This window comes from Sturnira hondurensis, unplaced genomic scaffold (genome assembly GCF_014824575.4).
Source record: "Sturnira hondurensis isolate 20B ecotype Veracruz unplaced genomic scaffold, ASM1482457v3 Scaffold0006413, whole genome shotgun sequence".
Classification (NCBI taxonomy): domain Eukaryota; kingdom Metazoa; phylum Chordata; class Mammalia; order Chiroptera; family Phyllostomidae; genus Sturnira; species Sturnira hondurensis.
In genome coordinates, this window is record NW_028079044.1 from 10,799,106 (window position 1) to 10,812,697 (window position 13,592).

A 13,592-nucleotide genomic window follows, 5' to 3' on the forward strand; every position below is an offset into this window, starting at 1 on the left:
AAAGTCACTCAAAGGGAGCATTCTCTAACAGCTCTCATGTACATGCTTGGAGAGACCATCTTATTAACTAATTTGAGTTTTCTTCCCCCTTCATAATTTACTGATGGTTTTGTTTTCTATTTCTCACATATTCCTTTGCAAATTTGCCTACTTACTCACCTCTCTATTTTAAAACACTTACCTCCTAATTTACTCATATATGCACCTCTGCTTCACCCTAGCAAGCCTACTCGGCTTGCTCTTGGTGTTACCAGCTCCAAAGCACAGCTGGCACTATAGATCTCAACCTCAAGATCAGGGGTGGGGAAGTCCATCTAAGCCTGTCTCCCTAATCAGAGCAGTTTCTGTTTTTTGTCTTTAAATTCTGCTGGGCAGATGGAGGAGGACTTGGGCTTCTAGGTACAAAAACTGATCAGCCCTACTCCACACTCCCTTATAGGCCAGCTGAAACTCTGGGCAGAACTTATTCAATGGAAACCAGTAAGTTGGTGTTTTCTTAATAAAAATAAAAATGTTCCCAAGATTAATATTTTTAAACATTCACTTTAAAAAATAAAAAAGGATCGTCTCATTTTTTTCTCCCCTTCCTGAATGACTAGGGGCTTAAAATAATTCAGTGGAATTTACTGCTCATCTTTTATACTTACTCAGCTTAACTAATGTTTCAGTAAATTTTTCACAGTTGATTGCAACTCGGCATAATAGATGGATGAATTGATGATAAGAAAAGAAGTAGTCTAGCAGCATACGATCATAAACGTCATCTTTGCCCTGAAGGTTAAAGATGATAAAATGGTTGCACTTTAATTGTATAATAAATTAAAGAGCATATTTTGTGTAAATGTAATAAATTTAACTAAAAAGCTGATTAAATATTTAAATTCTATAAGAACTTAGTTTTAATTTCCAAGTTTCTAGTAATGTGACTAGAAAAATCTTAAAATCTTAATTGTCACAAGTTTATTTTCAGTGTGCAAATGCTGTCAATTAAAATTACCCATTATGTCTATATACTTTAATAAAAAAATTACTGTAAGAGTTTAAAATGTGACACTTTATTTAGCTCTACAGACATATAATGAAAAAGAATAAATTAAATCTAACTTTTGAAATAGATTCCAAATTATTTCTGTAATGGTTACTACAGGGTTAACTATTTTAATAGTTTATCTTCTAAGAACTTAAGTATATTTAAGATACAAAGATAGTGGGCAAGGGAGAGTGTGAATGAAGTGGGGTGAAGAAAGATAAAGGGGGGAAATTGTTTAAAAAATGTTGAAACTAAAATAAATTATTCTGTATCCTTTCTCTATATGCTAGAATTAGTATTATTTTAGAATAAGCATCAGAGGACAAAAATTAGACTCCAAATGATGATAAATCTATCAATTGTGACATAAGGCTTAGGTCAAAGGATTATAATTAAAGGGCAGTAAAAGAAGTCATTGATTATATGGACAAATTTAAACAATAGTAAGTACCTAACTTGACTTTTCAGATTTAGATATATGATCCAGTTATAATTTAGCCTAGTAACAAATACTAGTAAGGTTTACTATTAGGGTATTTTTTGAGGGGAAAAAAAACTTACTACTTGTGCTTATTGTTGATTTCTCAAATATTAAACCAACATTTCAGAGCACCAAAAAGTCCAAATGAGTCTAATCTTTTTAGGATCCACTAAATGGTCATTTAAATCTAATATACTTATTACTGCCAGAGGGGAAATTTCAAATTACTGTGCACTACAGAAACATGGTTTTCCTGGCATCCCAACATACCTTACTGGTTTCCACCATTGTGGGCAAGAGGCACATATTGAGTTCAGGGCGCGGAGGCCGAATATTGCTTTTCCCTCCTATTAGCTTGATATTTTCTCGACAAGGGAAATAAGGTCCAAGAGACACTAAGACATTAAAAGTGTACAATAAGAATAAATGGAAAAGTATAAATCTCCAAGTTTCAGTGTGCAGAAAGATTAAATGCCAACCATATTCAAGTACTGGGCCAGATGAATACATACTTGGTATATTACTGTGATGGTAAGTACAATGGTTGTGTTGTAGAAATGGAACCAGAGTATGAAGAAAGTCATGGGGACTTAAAAGCACAAGTTCCTTGAGGACATCTGAAAATAAAAACACAGTTTGGGTATTAAAAAACTGGAGTATGTCTACCTATTATTGTCAAACTCACACACCCTTTTGAGTGACTAGTTGCAGTGTGCCAGCTGGAAAGTTTTAATAAAACTGTTTTAGCTCCTAACACTGGGAGAAACTGTGTCTGGTGCTCAATAAACTCTGAATCAGCAGTTACCAATCACAATGTGGTCATTATTTAGAAACTGAAATTTAAAACTTTTTCTTTGTATATTATTTATCCAAGAGAAGCACCATGGAGAAGTACACTGAAGAAAACATTTAAGTCACATTGTGTGTCTTCATAAAATCAACCACAGAAACATATGAAGAAATCTAAAGTTCAAAAATTCTTCAGATCTAAGGGATAATCCTTAATCTACTTTTAATATTTCATGCTGCTAGTTGGACTGATTCTCCTCCTCTAATCACACAGGTGTAATGCTCAGGATAACAGGCTACTGGCAATAGAGATTACCACTATGTACCCCTCCCCCTCTTGCTGGAGAAGTGTACTCTAAGAATTCCACAGGCCAGTGCCTGCAAAGACTGCCTGCTTATACATGACAGCCAATTATTCATGTCATTTTGAGAAAGTCCCTAAAGATGACTTCACAGTGCCTTCTAAGTTAATAAAAATCTCAATATAAATTTAAAATGAGGGAGTCCTTTAACAGGCACAAATTATCATTTTATTATAAATATGCAATCAATAAAAACATGGAATACTTAGGAGTCTATGAACAGCTAGTACAAAGTGTCTTTAGGCAAAAGAACTCAAAGTGAAATAATCACAACCCTTTACAATGTCAATTCTACTTTGTAAAATTTTCATGATTCTATCTTGCCTACATAGGTTCAGAAGATTTCAGAGCAGGAGATCTAGAGATAACCTAAGGTCAAAGGGCCCAGATATATTAAGTGACCTGCCCATGATCACATAGGTAAGTTACTGGCATAAGAAATAAAACTCAATTTTCTTAGGACCTGTTGGCTAGTGCAAGTTACACATAGAAGGTACAAATGTTTTCTAAACCCTACAAACTAACTGTGCATCTTACCAACCCCCACCCTAAAAAACAAAAAAACATAAAACCCAGAAAAATGTTCTTTCACTAGGGTTTTACATAGGTGTATTTTCTAAGTAACTTACCAATGCAAGCATTTCTAAGTTCTGGAGGACTATAGGAATTAAGAAGAGTTAACAGTTTATGAGCAAATTCTATTCGCTCCTGCCACTGGATTAATGCTTGTTTTACATCTGCAAAAACAAAAGCATAGGCAAATAGACCATTTGAAATCAAACCTTTTCACAATTATTTTCTATGTAAACTAATGAATACTAACAACAAGAAATTCAAATTAATGACAAACATCTCGGGCAAAAGCTGTGACTATTTTCATAAGATGGCTGTTACTGTTAAATCTGCTACATTTTTCTCCTTCTTTTATTGATTTTGGCGAGAAGGGAGGGGAGGGTAAAATAGAGGGTGAGAAACATCGATGTAAGAGAGAAACAGATTGGCTTCTCCCTGCATGTACTTCTGACTGGAGATCAAACCTACACCATAGCCATGTGCCCTGACCAGGAATCAAACCAAGGACCCTTCGGTCTGCAGGATGACACCCCATCAACTAAGCCACACTGGGTAGGGCTAATCCTACTAGATTTCTTAAAGCACATATTCGAGTGATGAATATAGTCTATTTCCAGAAGTTTATATGATGTTCACAGTTAACATTATCTTACAGGGACAAAAAGATATTTTTATAGTTATTTCTCTCGAACTAAAAATCATGTAATCTAAGCCATGAAGTTTCCAGTATTCACAAAATACTCACAAAACGTGAGTATTCACAAAATACTCATGTTGTAACTGTGCTGGGAGTGTTTTCCAGTCTCCTAAATCTTGACACTTATAGCATGCTTGACTGTTTTGGGGGTAGGCATATAGAAAATAAACAAAAGCATTATATCAGGAGGTCATGATAAGCATTTCCTCATGATTAGCTAGCATCAGCCCAAACTTCTGTACATAAACTAGAGATAAAAATGAATTCTCTGAAGCATACAGTTTAAATGCCTTATTTTGCTCTTTAATAGTTGAACTAACGACAAGAAGAAATAGAAGTGGCCAAACCTTTTCTCTGAAGATATGGGCGCGTAGACTTCAATACTGAAAGGAATATTGACAGAAGTTCTACTAAGTCTCCAGTCACATGGCAAGCTGTGGCTTCATGATACATCATGTGCAGTGTGTTGAAAGACTACAAATGATTCAAAAGAATGGAAAACTTCATTTTCATTTTTATTTTATTGAGCCACAAAACTGTAGTGCTCATCCTCTAGATAAATGTTTTCTGACCCAGACTATGCATATGTATATGAACACAAAGCAAATCTATTTGCTTTTTATCCAAGTCAAAATTTCTCATTCGGCTCTTTTTTAATATAGAGAAGGCCTCACACTTCAGAGGTCTGATATTTTGTGTATACATTTTAGTTTGAAGGAACAGTTTGTTTAATCAAATTTTTCTTCTTTTTGTTACTATTTGTTCTAAGACTGCAAGCCTAATGTTTAAAAGGCAGCAGGAGCAACAAGAAGATTGGGAAGAATAGGTAACTGTTTTAATTAATATTTCAGGGCTTCCAAAGATAGAAAATGGTGACATGGCTGTCAGTCATACTCAAAATAGTAGGTCTGAAAGAGGTAAAAAGCTAAAAAAACATAGGAATTTCTTTAATTATAATGGCTAATTAAGTCTATTTTCTTTAACTATATTAAACTTAACTAAACCTTTAGGTTTTTTCCCCACTTCATTTTACATTAAAGCATCTTTTTTTCTAATCCTCTTGAATCAGTTCCCCATAGCCTGTATACTATTCAGAATTTAAAGTTCAACACTCACAGCCTAGAATCTCTGGCAGTACATAATCTGAACAATGTACTTGGGTGACATTTAACTTGTACGTTATGAAGAAAGGGCCCATGTCTGTCTTGTTCACTGCTATATCCCCAGTGCCTAGTACAGTCCCTGGCACAGAGTAGACATTCAAACACCTGGTAAGTGAAGGAATTAAATTCTCACTACTTCTCTTCACATACCTATTGTTTTATCCAAACAGAAAGAGTTGGCATGTCTCAAATACAACCAGTATTTTCTTGTCTCTGTGCCTATTAAATCATTTATATAAATGCTCTCCCACTTACTGCAAGTCCAAATTTTGCAAAGCAGTTCCAAATGTGTTGCATTCCTACTCTACCACACCATTAGCTGAAAAAGCCGCCCTACCTCTTAATCTCACAATATCCTTCGTATTTACTCTCATTTTATCTCCACTAGCAGACAAAAGGTTACAATGCACCTCTGTGGCCTTAAAATCATCCACCATAGTGTGGATGTTCAAGAATTATGGGAAGAATGAATGGCTGATTTTAACCACTTGAAACAGTCTCGCAGGCTTTCTCTGATGATGCTAATCTCAGTCTCTGTAATGTTATCATCAAACAAGTGAGCTCTTGAGAACAGTGCCCTTGATTAAATCATATGAATTTCTTCTGTTTCTATCCTTACAAACAAAATAAATAAAACTAGGTTATTTTAAGTGGTTGTTCTAGATACAAAATGATGGGGAAAGTATGGAATTACTATGGAAAAAGAAAATAGCACCCTAAAAACTGTGAACTAATTATTCTTTGAATATAGATTAGCATTTACTGCTCTGTATAATTAAAATCAAGATACCTATAAAGTCTATAATAAGCTCTAAATAGCCACAAAACAAGTCTTGGTGAAAAAAATAAAATGAAATACATCTACAATAAAATATTTACCTCAGTCATCAGGATCAACCCTCGATTAAATACAACAAGAAGTCTGTCTTCATCAGATTCTAATAGTATTCTGAAGGCACTGGAAAAAAACATAAAGTCTAATTTGAGAACTCTAAATCAGAACAGAACACTTTGCTGATATTAAAAAAACCCCCACAATCCTAAAGTACAATTGTCATTTAGGCTCTCTATCTACCTACCTACAGAAAAGAGACTACTACAACTATTTCTTACAAATACAATAAAAGGACGTCATATTAAATAAGAAACCCTCTAAGTAACTTAAGGAAAAGTTATGTCTAATAGTATATAGTTAACTCCACAATGGTGGAAGAGAGGTACAATAGGAATATTTTAGAAATTTCAGTATAAAAAATGTTTTTCAGCCCTGGCTGGCGTGACTCAGTGGATTGAGTGCTGTCCTGCAAACCAAAGGGTTGCTGGTTTGATTCCCAGTCAAGGCACATGCCTGGGTTGTGGGCCAGGTGGGGGGGGAGGGGCCACATAAGAGGCAACCACACATTGATTTTTCTCCCTCTCTTTCTCCCTCCCTTCCCCTCTCTATAAAAATAAATAAGACCTTAAAAAAAAAAAGAAATGTGTGCCGAATAAAGAATTATCACTTCCAGTTATTAGACATAATATTGCGTTGTTCATCTGATTTTTTTCTGTACAATAGCTCTAGTAGCACTTAGTTGTCTTTAACTTCATTCAAAACAATTTTGTTAAGATTGTATTGTGATAGCTGTCATATCAGCATATATTTTTTTAAAAAGTAAGCAAAATTGGTGAAATTTTTGTGTAGCCATTTTAATAATGAAGCTGGGAGAAAAATCCCCCACATTTTCAACATATTATGCTTTATTATTTCAAAAAATGTAAAAACACAACTGAAATGCTAACAAAAATTTGTGCAGTGTGTGGAGAAGGTGCTCTGACTGATCGAACATGTCGAAAGTGGTTTGGAAGTTTCATGCTGGAGGTTCATCGCTGGATGATGCTCGGTTCGGTAGGCTCGCTGAGGCTGAGAGTGTCACATGGAGGCACTAACTGAGAACAGTCAACATCATACCATGTGGGAGAAGGCCAACCTACTCAAAGTATCCAAATTGATAAAGTTACTGGTAAAAATAAAAATGTGTCTTTTATTTTATGAAAAAAAAAAAAAACCACAAACACATGGACTTTTTGGCCAACCCAATATATAGAAGCATTTTAAGAAATCAACCTGGATTTTAATTTGCTCAGAACAACTCTAAAGATCATGATTTGTTACTACGCCTAATTCCTATAGTTATAAAATACAGATAGATGCAAGCCACACAGAATGAAAAACATATTAACAGTGACTCATCCAAAGATGGAGAAAGCTATTTCTGGAAGCCTCCAGAACTGAACTTCTCAAGCATAAATTTGGATCACTGCCATAGAGAAGAGGAATGCCAAGTTTGAGGTATAAGATTATACATGTATGGTAAGGTTTCTTCCAATTCTAAGATTCTATAATTCTGATAAAACACAAACAATCCAAAACCAAACAAAAAACAAACCCTGTTTAAAAGTAGCTTAACTTTCAAAATATGAATTCTTTCAAGGTGACTAAGTGCAGAAATGCTTTCCCAATAACCTTATAGAATTGGTAAACTTTCAGTTACAAATAACTTAAATTATATGTGCCCTTACTTGGAAAAACAAAATAAACAAAAAAACCACAAAACACCTTTTCACCTTATTAAAGTAGTCCAGCAGGAGCGACCATCTAAGCAACGTAAATAACAACTTATGGTTGTTTTCTTAAACTGTTTAATATCTTCTAATTCTTCATCTCTCATATCTGGCCTCTGAGCTATAAATAGCTGCATCAGGTTAAATAGTTCTTCCACTGCCTAAAAAAAGGGAAAATAAGTATTATGGTAATCTTTTAACCCTACATTTTAGAATGTCTGCTCCTCATTCTGACTGTCATGCTCATTAGACAGCTCTTAAAATTACACAAATAAGCTAGATTACACTAGCATTCAAGAATAGTCATAAAATTAGCAACAAATTCTATTTTTAAAATTTCACATGTAATTCACTGAAAGAAAATCTCAAATTGGAATTTTAGAAAAATTAAAAACTACAAGTTAACATAGTTCATTTTTAGTCTTAATACTGTTTAAAGACTAAGTTTTCTAACGTCCACTGTGAATCCAGAAATATGCTACAAGAATCCTTTGTCCCCCCCTTTTTTAATAAATGAGAAATCATTATTTGTCACAAAAATTTTATGCCTATCAATTAAGGCCATTTCTGAGAAAAACCCTTTGGTGCCAACATTTGAAATCTTTCTTGAATGATGGATAGTCATTACATGTTACCTGCCAAAAATTGATTTCAGTACCATTTTCATTAAAATCTCTAACAGATAAGTTCTACAATAAAAGCTATTACGTTCCATTGACATTAAGGGCAGGAAGCAACATTAGGGAATATTTGCACTCACCAGCCCTCTTCAAAGGTATATTTAACTATGGACATGTTGAGTAATTAAATTAAATATTATTTATGTGAATGTGATAGGAACAAATCCATTGAACCTTAATATTATAAATCCTGGTCTGACTCCTAAGTCAGACAGACTGGACTCTCTCATTCTCTTCATTCTGTATTCTTATAGCCTTGGTTTGGAACATTTTCCTTGGTACTTAATACAGTCACACTTCTTTTCTTTATTATTATAGGCATTCTAACTTTCTTCACTGGGAAGTAGATTATTTTTTCAGGGTGAGAAATTCGAAACAGTTCACTACCTTATGTCTAAAGAGCAGTAAAGTCCTTTTTTTTTAAACAGGAATTGTACAGAATTGTACACAATTCAAGGATATCAATCCTTACAATACCCTTTATTGTATTATTTTGAATGAATTGTTGAATGTCTTGAGAAAGCTCTTCCCACTCCAACTACCCCCTATTTAGCAAACAACTTCTCATATTAGCAGTTTGTGGTCTGTGGGTTCAGAATAGCTTTAAAAAGGGTTCGTACTCTCCTTCTAACCCCATTTCCAGATTTATACCCTCTTGGTCTAATTTTCTATTAACAACAGACAGGAAAAAAATTCAATATGAAACCTACGAATAGTCTGCAAAGAAAAAAGGATCAGATCTGGACTGCATATATTTACTTTCATTCAGCTGAATGTAGTGTGAGAAAAAATACTAGGAATAATACAGCAAAGATAAAAACATTGTCCAGCTCACAACTTAGCATAATATGTAGATCTTGATATTATCTAAATAGTAAATACTTCCTTAAAACTACCACAAAGCTGACTCTTTTCATTAGGTACATATGAAAGACACATTTTCAAAACCATACATTAAAATAGGTAGGTTCCATTACATAGAAAATTTCAACATAAACCTAAGAAAAACTATCTATATACTTATAAATTTTACAGCCATATAGCATTTTATACATGTTCAAGGAAACAAATACACATTAAATCTTTAAGAAAGAATAAAGTTACACTGTATTCCCGTATTTGTCATCACTTTGCACAAGGGAAAAAAACAGGTATTTCTAATCAATTTGAGGATACAGATATAAGATTTATCAATTTTACTCACTCCAGGGTATTGGCTGGCATGTGGTGTGAGATTCTTAAAGGCCCACTGGATGTTCTGGTGAGAAGCTAGTTGTCGTGTAAATGCAGGAGACTGCTCACAGCAGAGCCTCAGAATGCCGTAGTAGGCAGGCAGCATTCCACGGTTAAAAAGCACCACATCCTGATCATCATGGTCAGCAAGGATGTAATTGAAGGCAATGTTCTTGGTTACCACTGGGTTCTGAACAATAAGGCGGATATTCTCTGGACAGTCAGCACACACATTGTACCAAAATGAAAGCAAAGCCTGTTTATTGTGATTTGTAGCTATTGCTGGCTCAGAAAGTTTAGGCTGGAAAAGGTTCCACAAATCCATGAAATATGTGGAAAACATCAGCTTCTCAGTTTTGGAAATTAAACAGTAAGTCATAAAGCTAAAATAGGGCACTAGCTTTGTAGTGCCATGAACAGCAGCATCAACATAAAGTTTGGCTCTTGAGAGCAAACCAAGGAGCACGTTGTAGACCTGATGTAGGACTACTGTTGTGTCTGGACTGAGTGGAAGGTCACGGGTTGGGATGTGCAAGGACCGTGTTGACCGGAACATCTGGCGGAATGAATTGCTTGGTATAAGGGACACCAGAAGATATGCTGCAGCTATAAAATGTAAAACAAAACTGTCAGATAGATTCTTACAAGATATAAAATAGACTGAAGAGCAGTCATTAAACACAAAGCCACCCTTTCCTTTAAAAATGAAAATGAATAAAATTTAAGGGACATGAACACTTCTTTTAACATCTTTGTGCTCTACTATTAGCCCCACAAAAAGATCCCAAGAAATGATGAAAACAGATATCTTCCTTCTGTCACTGTTATTTTTTAAGTGGATACAACAATACCATGAGCAGAAACAATTTTAAACCTCTTTTGTTTAGCTTTCCCAAGTTGTAGAGTTTTCTCATTATTTTATCATTTTACTTCTTCTTAGGAAACAATATAGTTTAACAGGAAGAAGACAGTATTTGGAGCAATACTGTCTTGTAATAGACAGTACTGCTTATTTTTTTTTTTATAAAACTTTACATTATAAAGGTAGAATGAGATTTATCTACAAAACCTTTGTAATATATAAGAGTATGTATCTGCCAATTATAGAACATTAGCTTTGGAAAATCTTCAGAACTCTTCTAGGCTAACCTTGCACACAAAGAAAGAATCTCTCTTTCAACATACCTGAAAAATCTTATTAAGCCTATGCTATAATTCTGAGAGGTAATGACTCATTAGTTGAGTCTATCTGTGAAAGCAGTTAACTATGAGCAAGGCATTGAGCTAAATACTTTATAAATATTATCTCATTTAATCTTCACAATCATCCTAGAGGCAGGTGATATTACAGTGGAAAATTGGAATTTTGGAGAAGCAAAGACTAAGGTCACACACATGCAGAGGTAGAGCTCAGATTCAGCCTTGAAGATGACGATGATGATGACGAGAATGGTAAAACAATAACAACAAGAATTGTTAACATTTACTGAATGTTTACTATTTAACATCCTAAGATTATATACAATAGTAGGCACTACTCTTATTTACCCTATTCTCACTCACACTTAAAACAGTAAGACCACTCCATATCACAAAGCTAGTGGCACAACTGGAACTGAAACCCAGGAGGTCAACCCCATGAGCTAAAGGCCTCTAAGGTCTTAGTTTAAGTCTTTTTAATATATCTACTGATTCTGTCTCCCACTATTCTACCTATAATTTGATAATTTCCAGTGTACTATAAAGCAAATAAAGTCAGTGTTTCTAAAATTAATTGTAATTTGCCCTGGCTGGTGTGGCTCAGTGGAGTGAGTGTCAGCCTGTGAGCCAAAGGGTTGTCGGTTTGATTCCCAGTCAGGGCACACGCCTGGGTTGCAGGCCAGGTCCCCAGTAGGGGGACACATGAGAAGCAACCACACATTGATGTTTCTCTCCCTCTTGTTCTCCCTCCCTTCCCCTCTCTCTAAAAATAAATAAATTCTTTAAAAAATAAAATTGTAATCTATTTTACAGATTATACATTCAACTTCATTTCTACACAATACTCCATTTCTATTTATTTCTTCACCTATATAGTGCTCTAGTAGTCTATTTCCAGGATGCCTCAATTTAATATGTCTCAAATATAAAAAGTTGACATGTAGACAGCATCCTGATCAATTTTTGTGTAACACTGCAATTGAGAAAAGTCTTTCAGGATTTAAAAAACTTATTCAGTTGAACTTAGAGCAAATCTACTACCACTTCTATATGGCAACTCTTAAAATACATGAAGACACCTATCATGTCACAATTTGTCTTTAGGCTAAACATTCTCAGTAATTCCTTAAAGTTATTTAGTAAGATTAAAAGTTCTTGCCCTGGCTGCTGTGGCTCAGTGGAGTGAGTACTGGCCTGTGAACCAAAGAGTCGCCAGTTCAATTCCTAGTCAGGGCATGTGCCTGGGTTGCAGGCTCAGGTCCCCTGTTGGGGGCATATGAGAAGCAACCACACATTGATGTTTTTCTCTCTCTCTTTTTCCCTCACTTCCCCTCTCTCTAAAAAAATAAATCTATTTTTTAAAAAAGTTCTCTGTAGGTTTTCTTCTATACATGCTATCATAATTATTATTCTAAGTCATATTCATTCTATTCAAGTATTTGGGTACCTTTCTCAAGTTACATTTTCTCAAAAACTGTTTTTGACATTACTGTAGTCTCTACTATAATAATTAAAAAATGATGCATTATAACAACTTATTTCCTAACTGAACATCCAGCTTTAAATTTTTCCAAACTATAAATAATGCTGTGGTAAATGTTATGGGTATCCATATACTGGATGACTTATATACACTGAAATCCCTGAAACAGTATTACTGAATGAAAATGGGCAAAAAGATTTTAAGGATTTAGTTACATACTAAATTGCCTTTCATAAGGGTAATTAACTTACAGTGTCACTGCAGTGCATAAAAACAGTTTCCAGAGCACTGTTAGAAGTACCAGGTGTAATGGCTAGCTAAAAAACTTTTTTGGGTGGCAGAGGGGTTCAGCATAGGTTTTTGTTTTATGTTCAGAAACATAAATGCCAACTGACATATTCTGTCAGCTCTTACAAATATCCCATTTCTGTGTGGTTAACCAAATTAGCAGGAAAAACAAGCCTATAAGCAAAGTACCAATGCCAATCCATGTATACCCAGCACTGAAAGGTGTTTTTCCCAAATCTTTTATTTTAGAATAGTTAAAAGAGGTGGTTTCCATACCCTGCCTCCCCACTTCCTCTACTGTTAATAGCTATTTTTATTAAGGTACATTTGTTGTGACTATGGAACCAGCACTGGCACATAACTATCAACTAAACTTTACACTTTAGATTTCAACAGCTTTGCCCTAAAATTTTTTTTTTAAGATTCTAGGATAGATTATATTTAGTTATTATGTCTCCTTAAGCTCCTTACAGCTATGAGAATTTCTCTGACTTCCCTTGCATTTGGTGACCCTGACAGTTTGGGGATCAGGTATTTTTGTAGATGTCCTTCAAACTGAGTTTGTTTGGTATTTATCATAGTTAGATTCAGGTTATGGGTTTTGGGGAGGAAGACCACATAGGTCCAGTGCCTTTTGCATTACATTATATCAAAGGTACATGCTGTAAACATGACTCTTCAGTGATGATGTTAACTTCAACCACCTGGCTGAGTTAAAGTTTGTCAAATTTCTTAAAGTTATTTCCCCCTCCCCCACACTCTACTTTTTCAAAGCAAGTCACTAAGTGTACACAAAAGGGGTGGGAAATTAAACCTCCTTGGGGCAAACAAATTATTTTAAAATTTTCTGTATGGGAGAGATGTCTCTTCTCCATTTATTCACTTAGTCCTTTATTTACATCGGTATGAAGACTCAGGAATATTTATTTTATATTTTGGGTTACAATCCAGCACTATGTTATTTATTTACTCAAATTGTTCCAGCTTTGGCCATCAGGAGCTCTTTCAG

At 34.7% G+C, this 13,592-nt stretch overlaps 1 protein-coding gene across 2 annotated transcripts in view; it reads right to left on the reverse strand.

Moving 5' to 3' along the window:
- Positions 1-13,592, reverse strand: part of USP34 (ubiquitin specific peptidase 34) — a 241,337-nt gene that overhangs the window by 12,656 nt on the left and 215,089 nt on the right. For both annotated transcript variants that reach the window (XM_037048000.1, XM_037048001.1), the window contains exons 68-75: positions 9,584-10,218; positions 7,703-7,860; positions 5,975-6,053; positions 4,280-4,406; positions 3,292-3,399; positions 2,024-2,128; positions 1,782-1,906; positions 648-771 (exon numbers count right to left, since the gene is read on the reverse strand). In XM_037048000.1, coding sequence (XP_036903895.1) covers positions 648-771; positions 1,782-1,906; positions 2,024-2,128; positions 3,292-3,399; positions 4,280-4,406; positions 5,975-6,053; positions 7,703-7,860; positions 9,584-10,218 — 1,461 coding nt within the window. The remainder of the gene's footprint in view (positions 1-647; positions 772-1,781; positions 1,907-2,023; positions 2,129-3,291; positions 3,400-4,279; positions 4,407-5,974; positions 6,054-7,702; positions 7,861-9,583; positions 10,219-13,592) is intronic.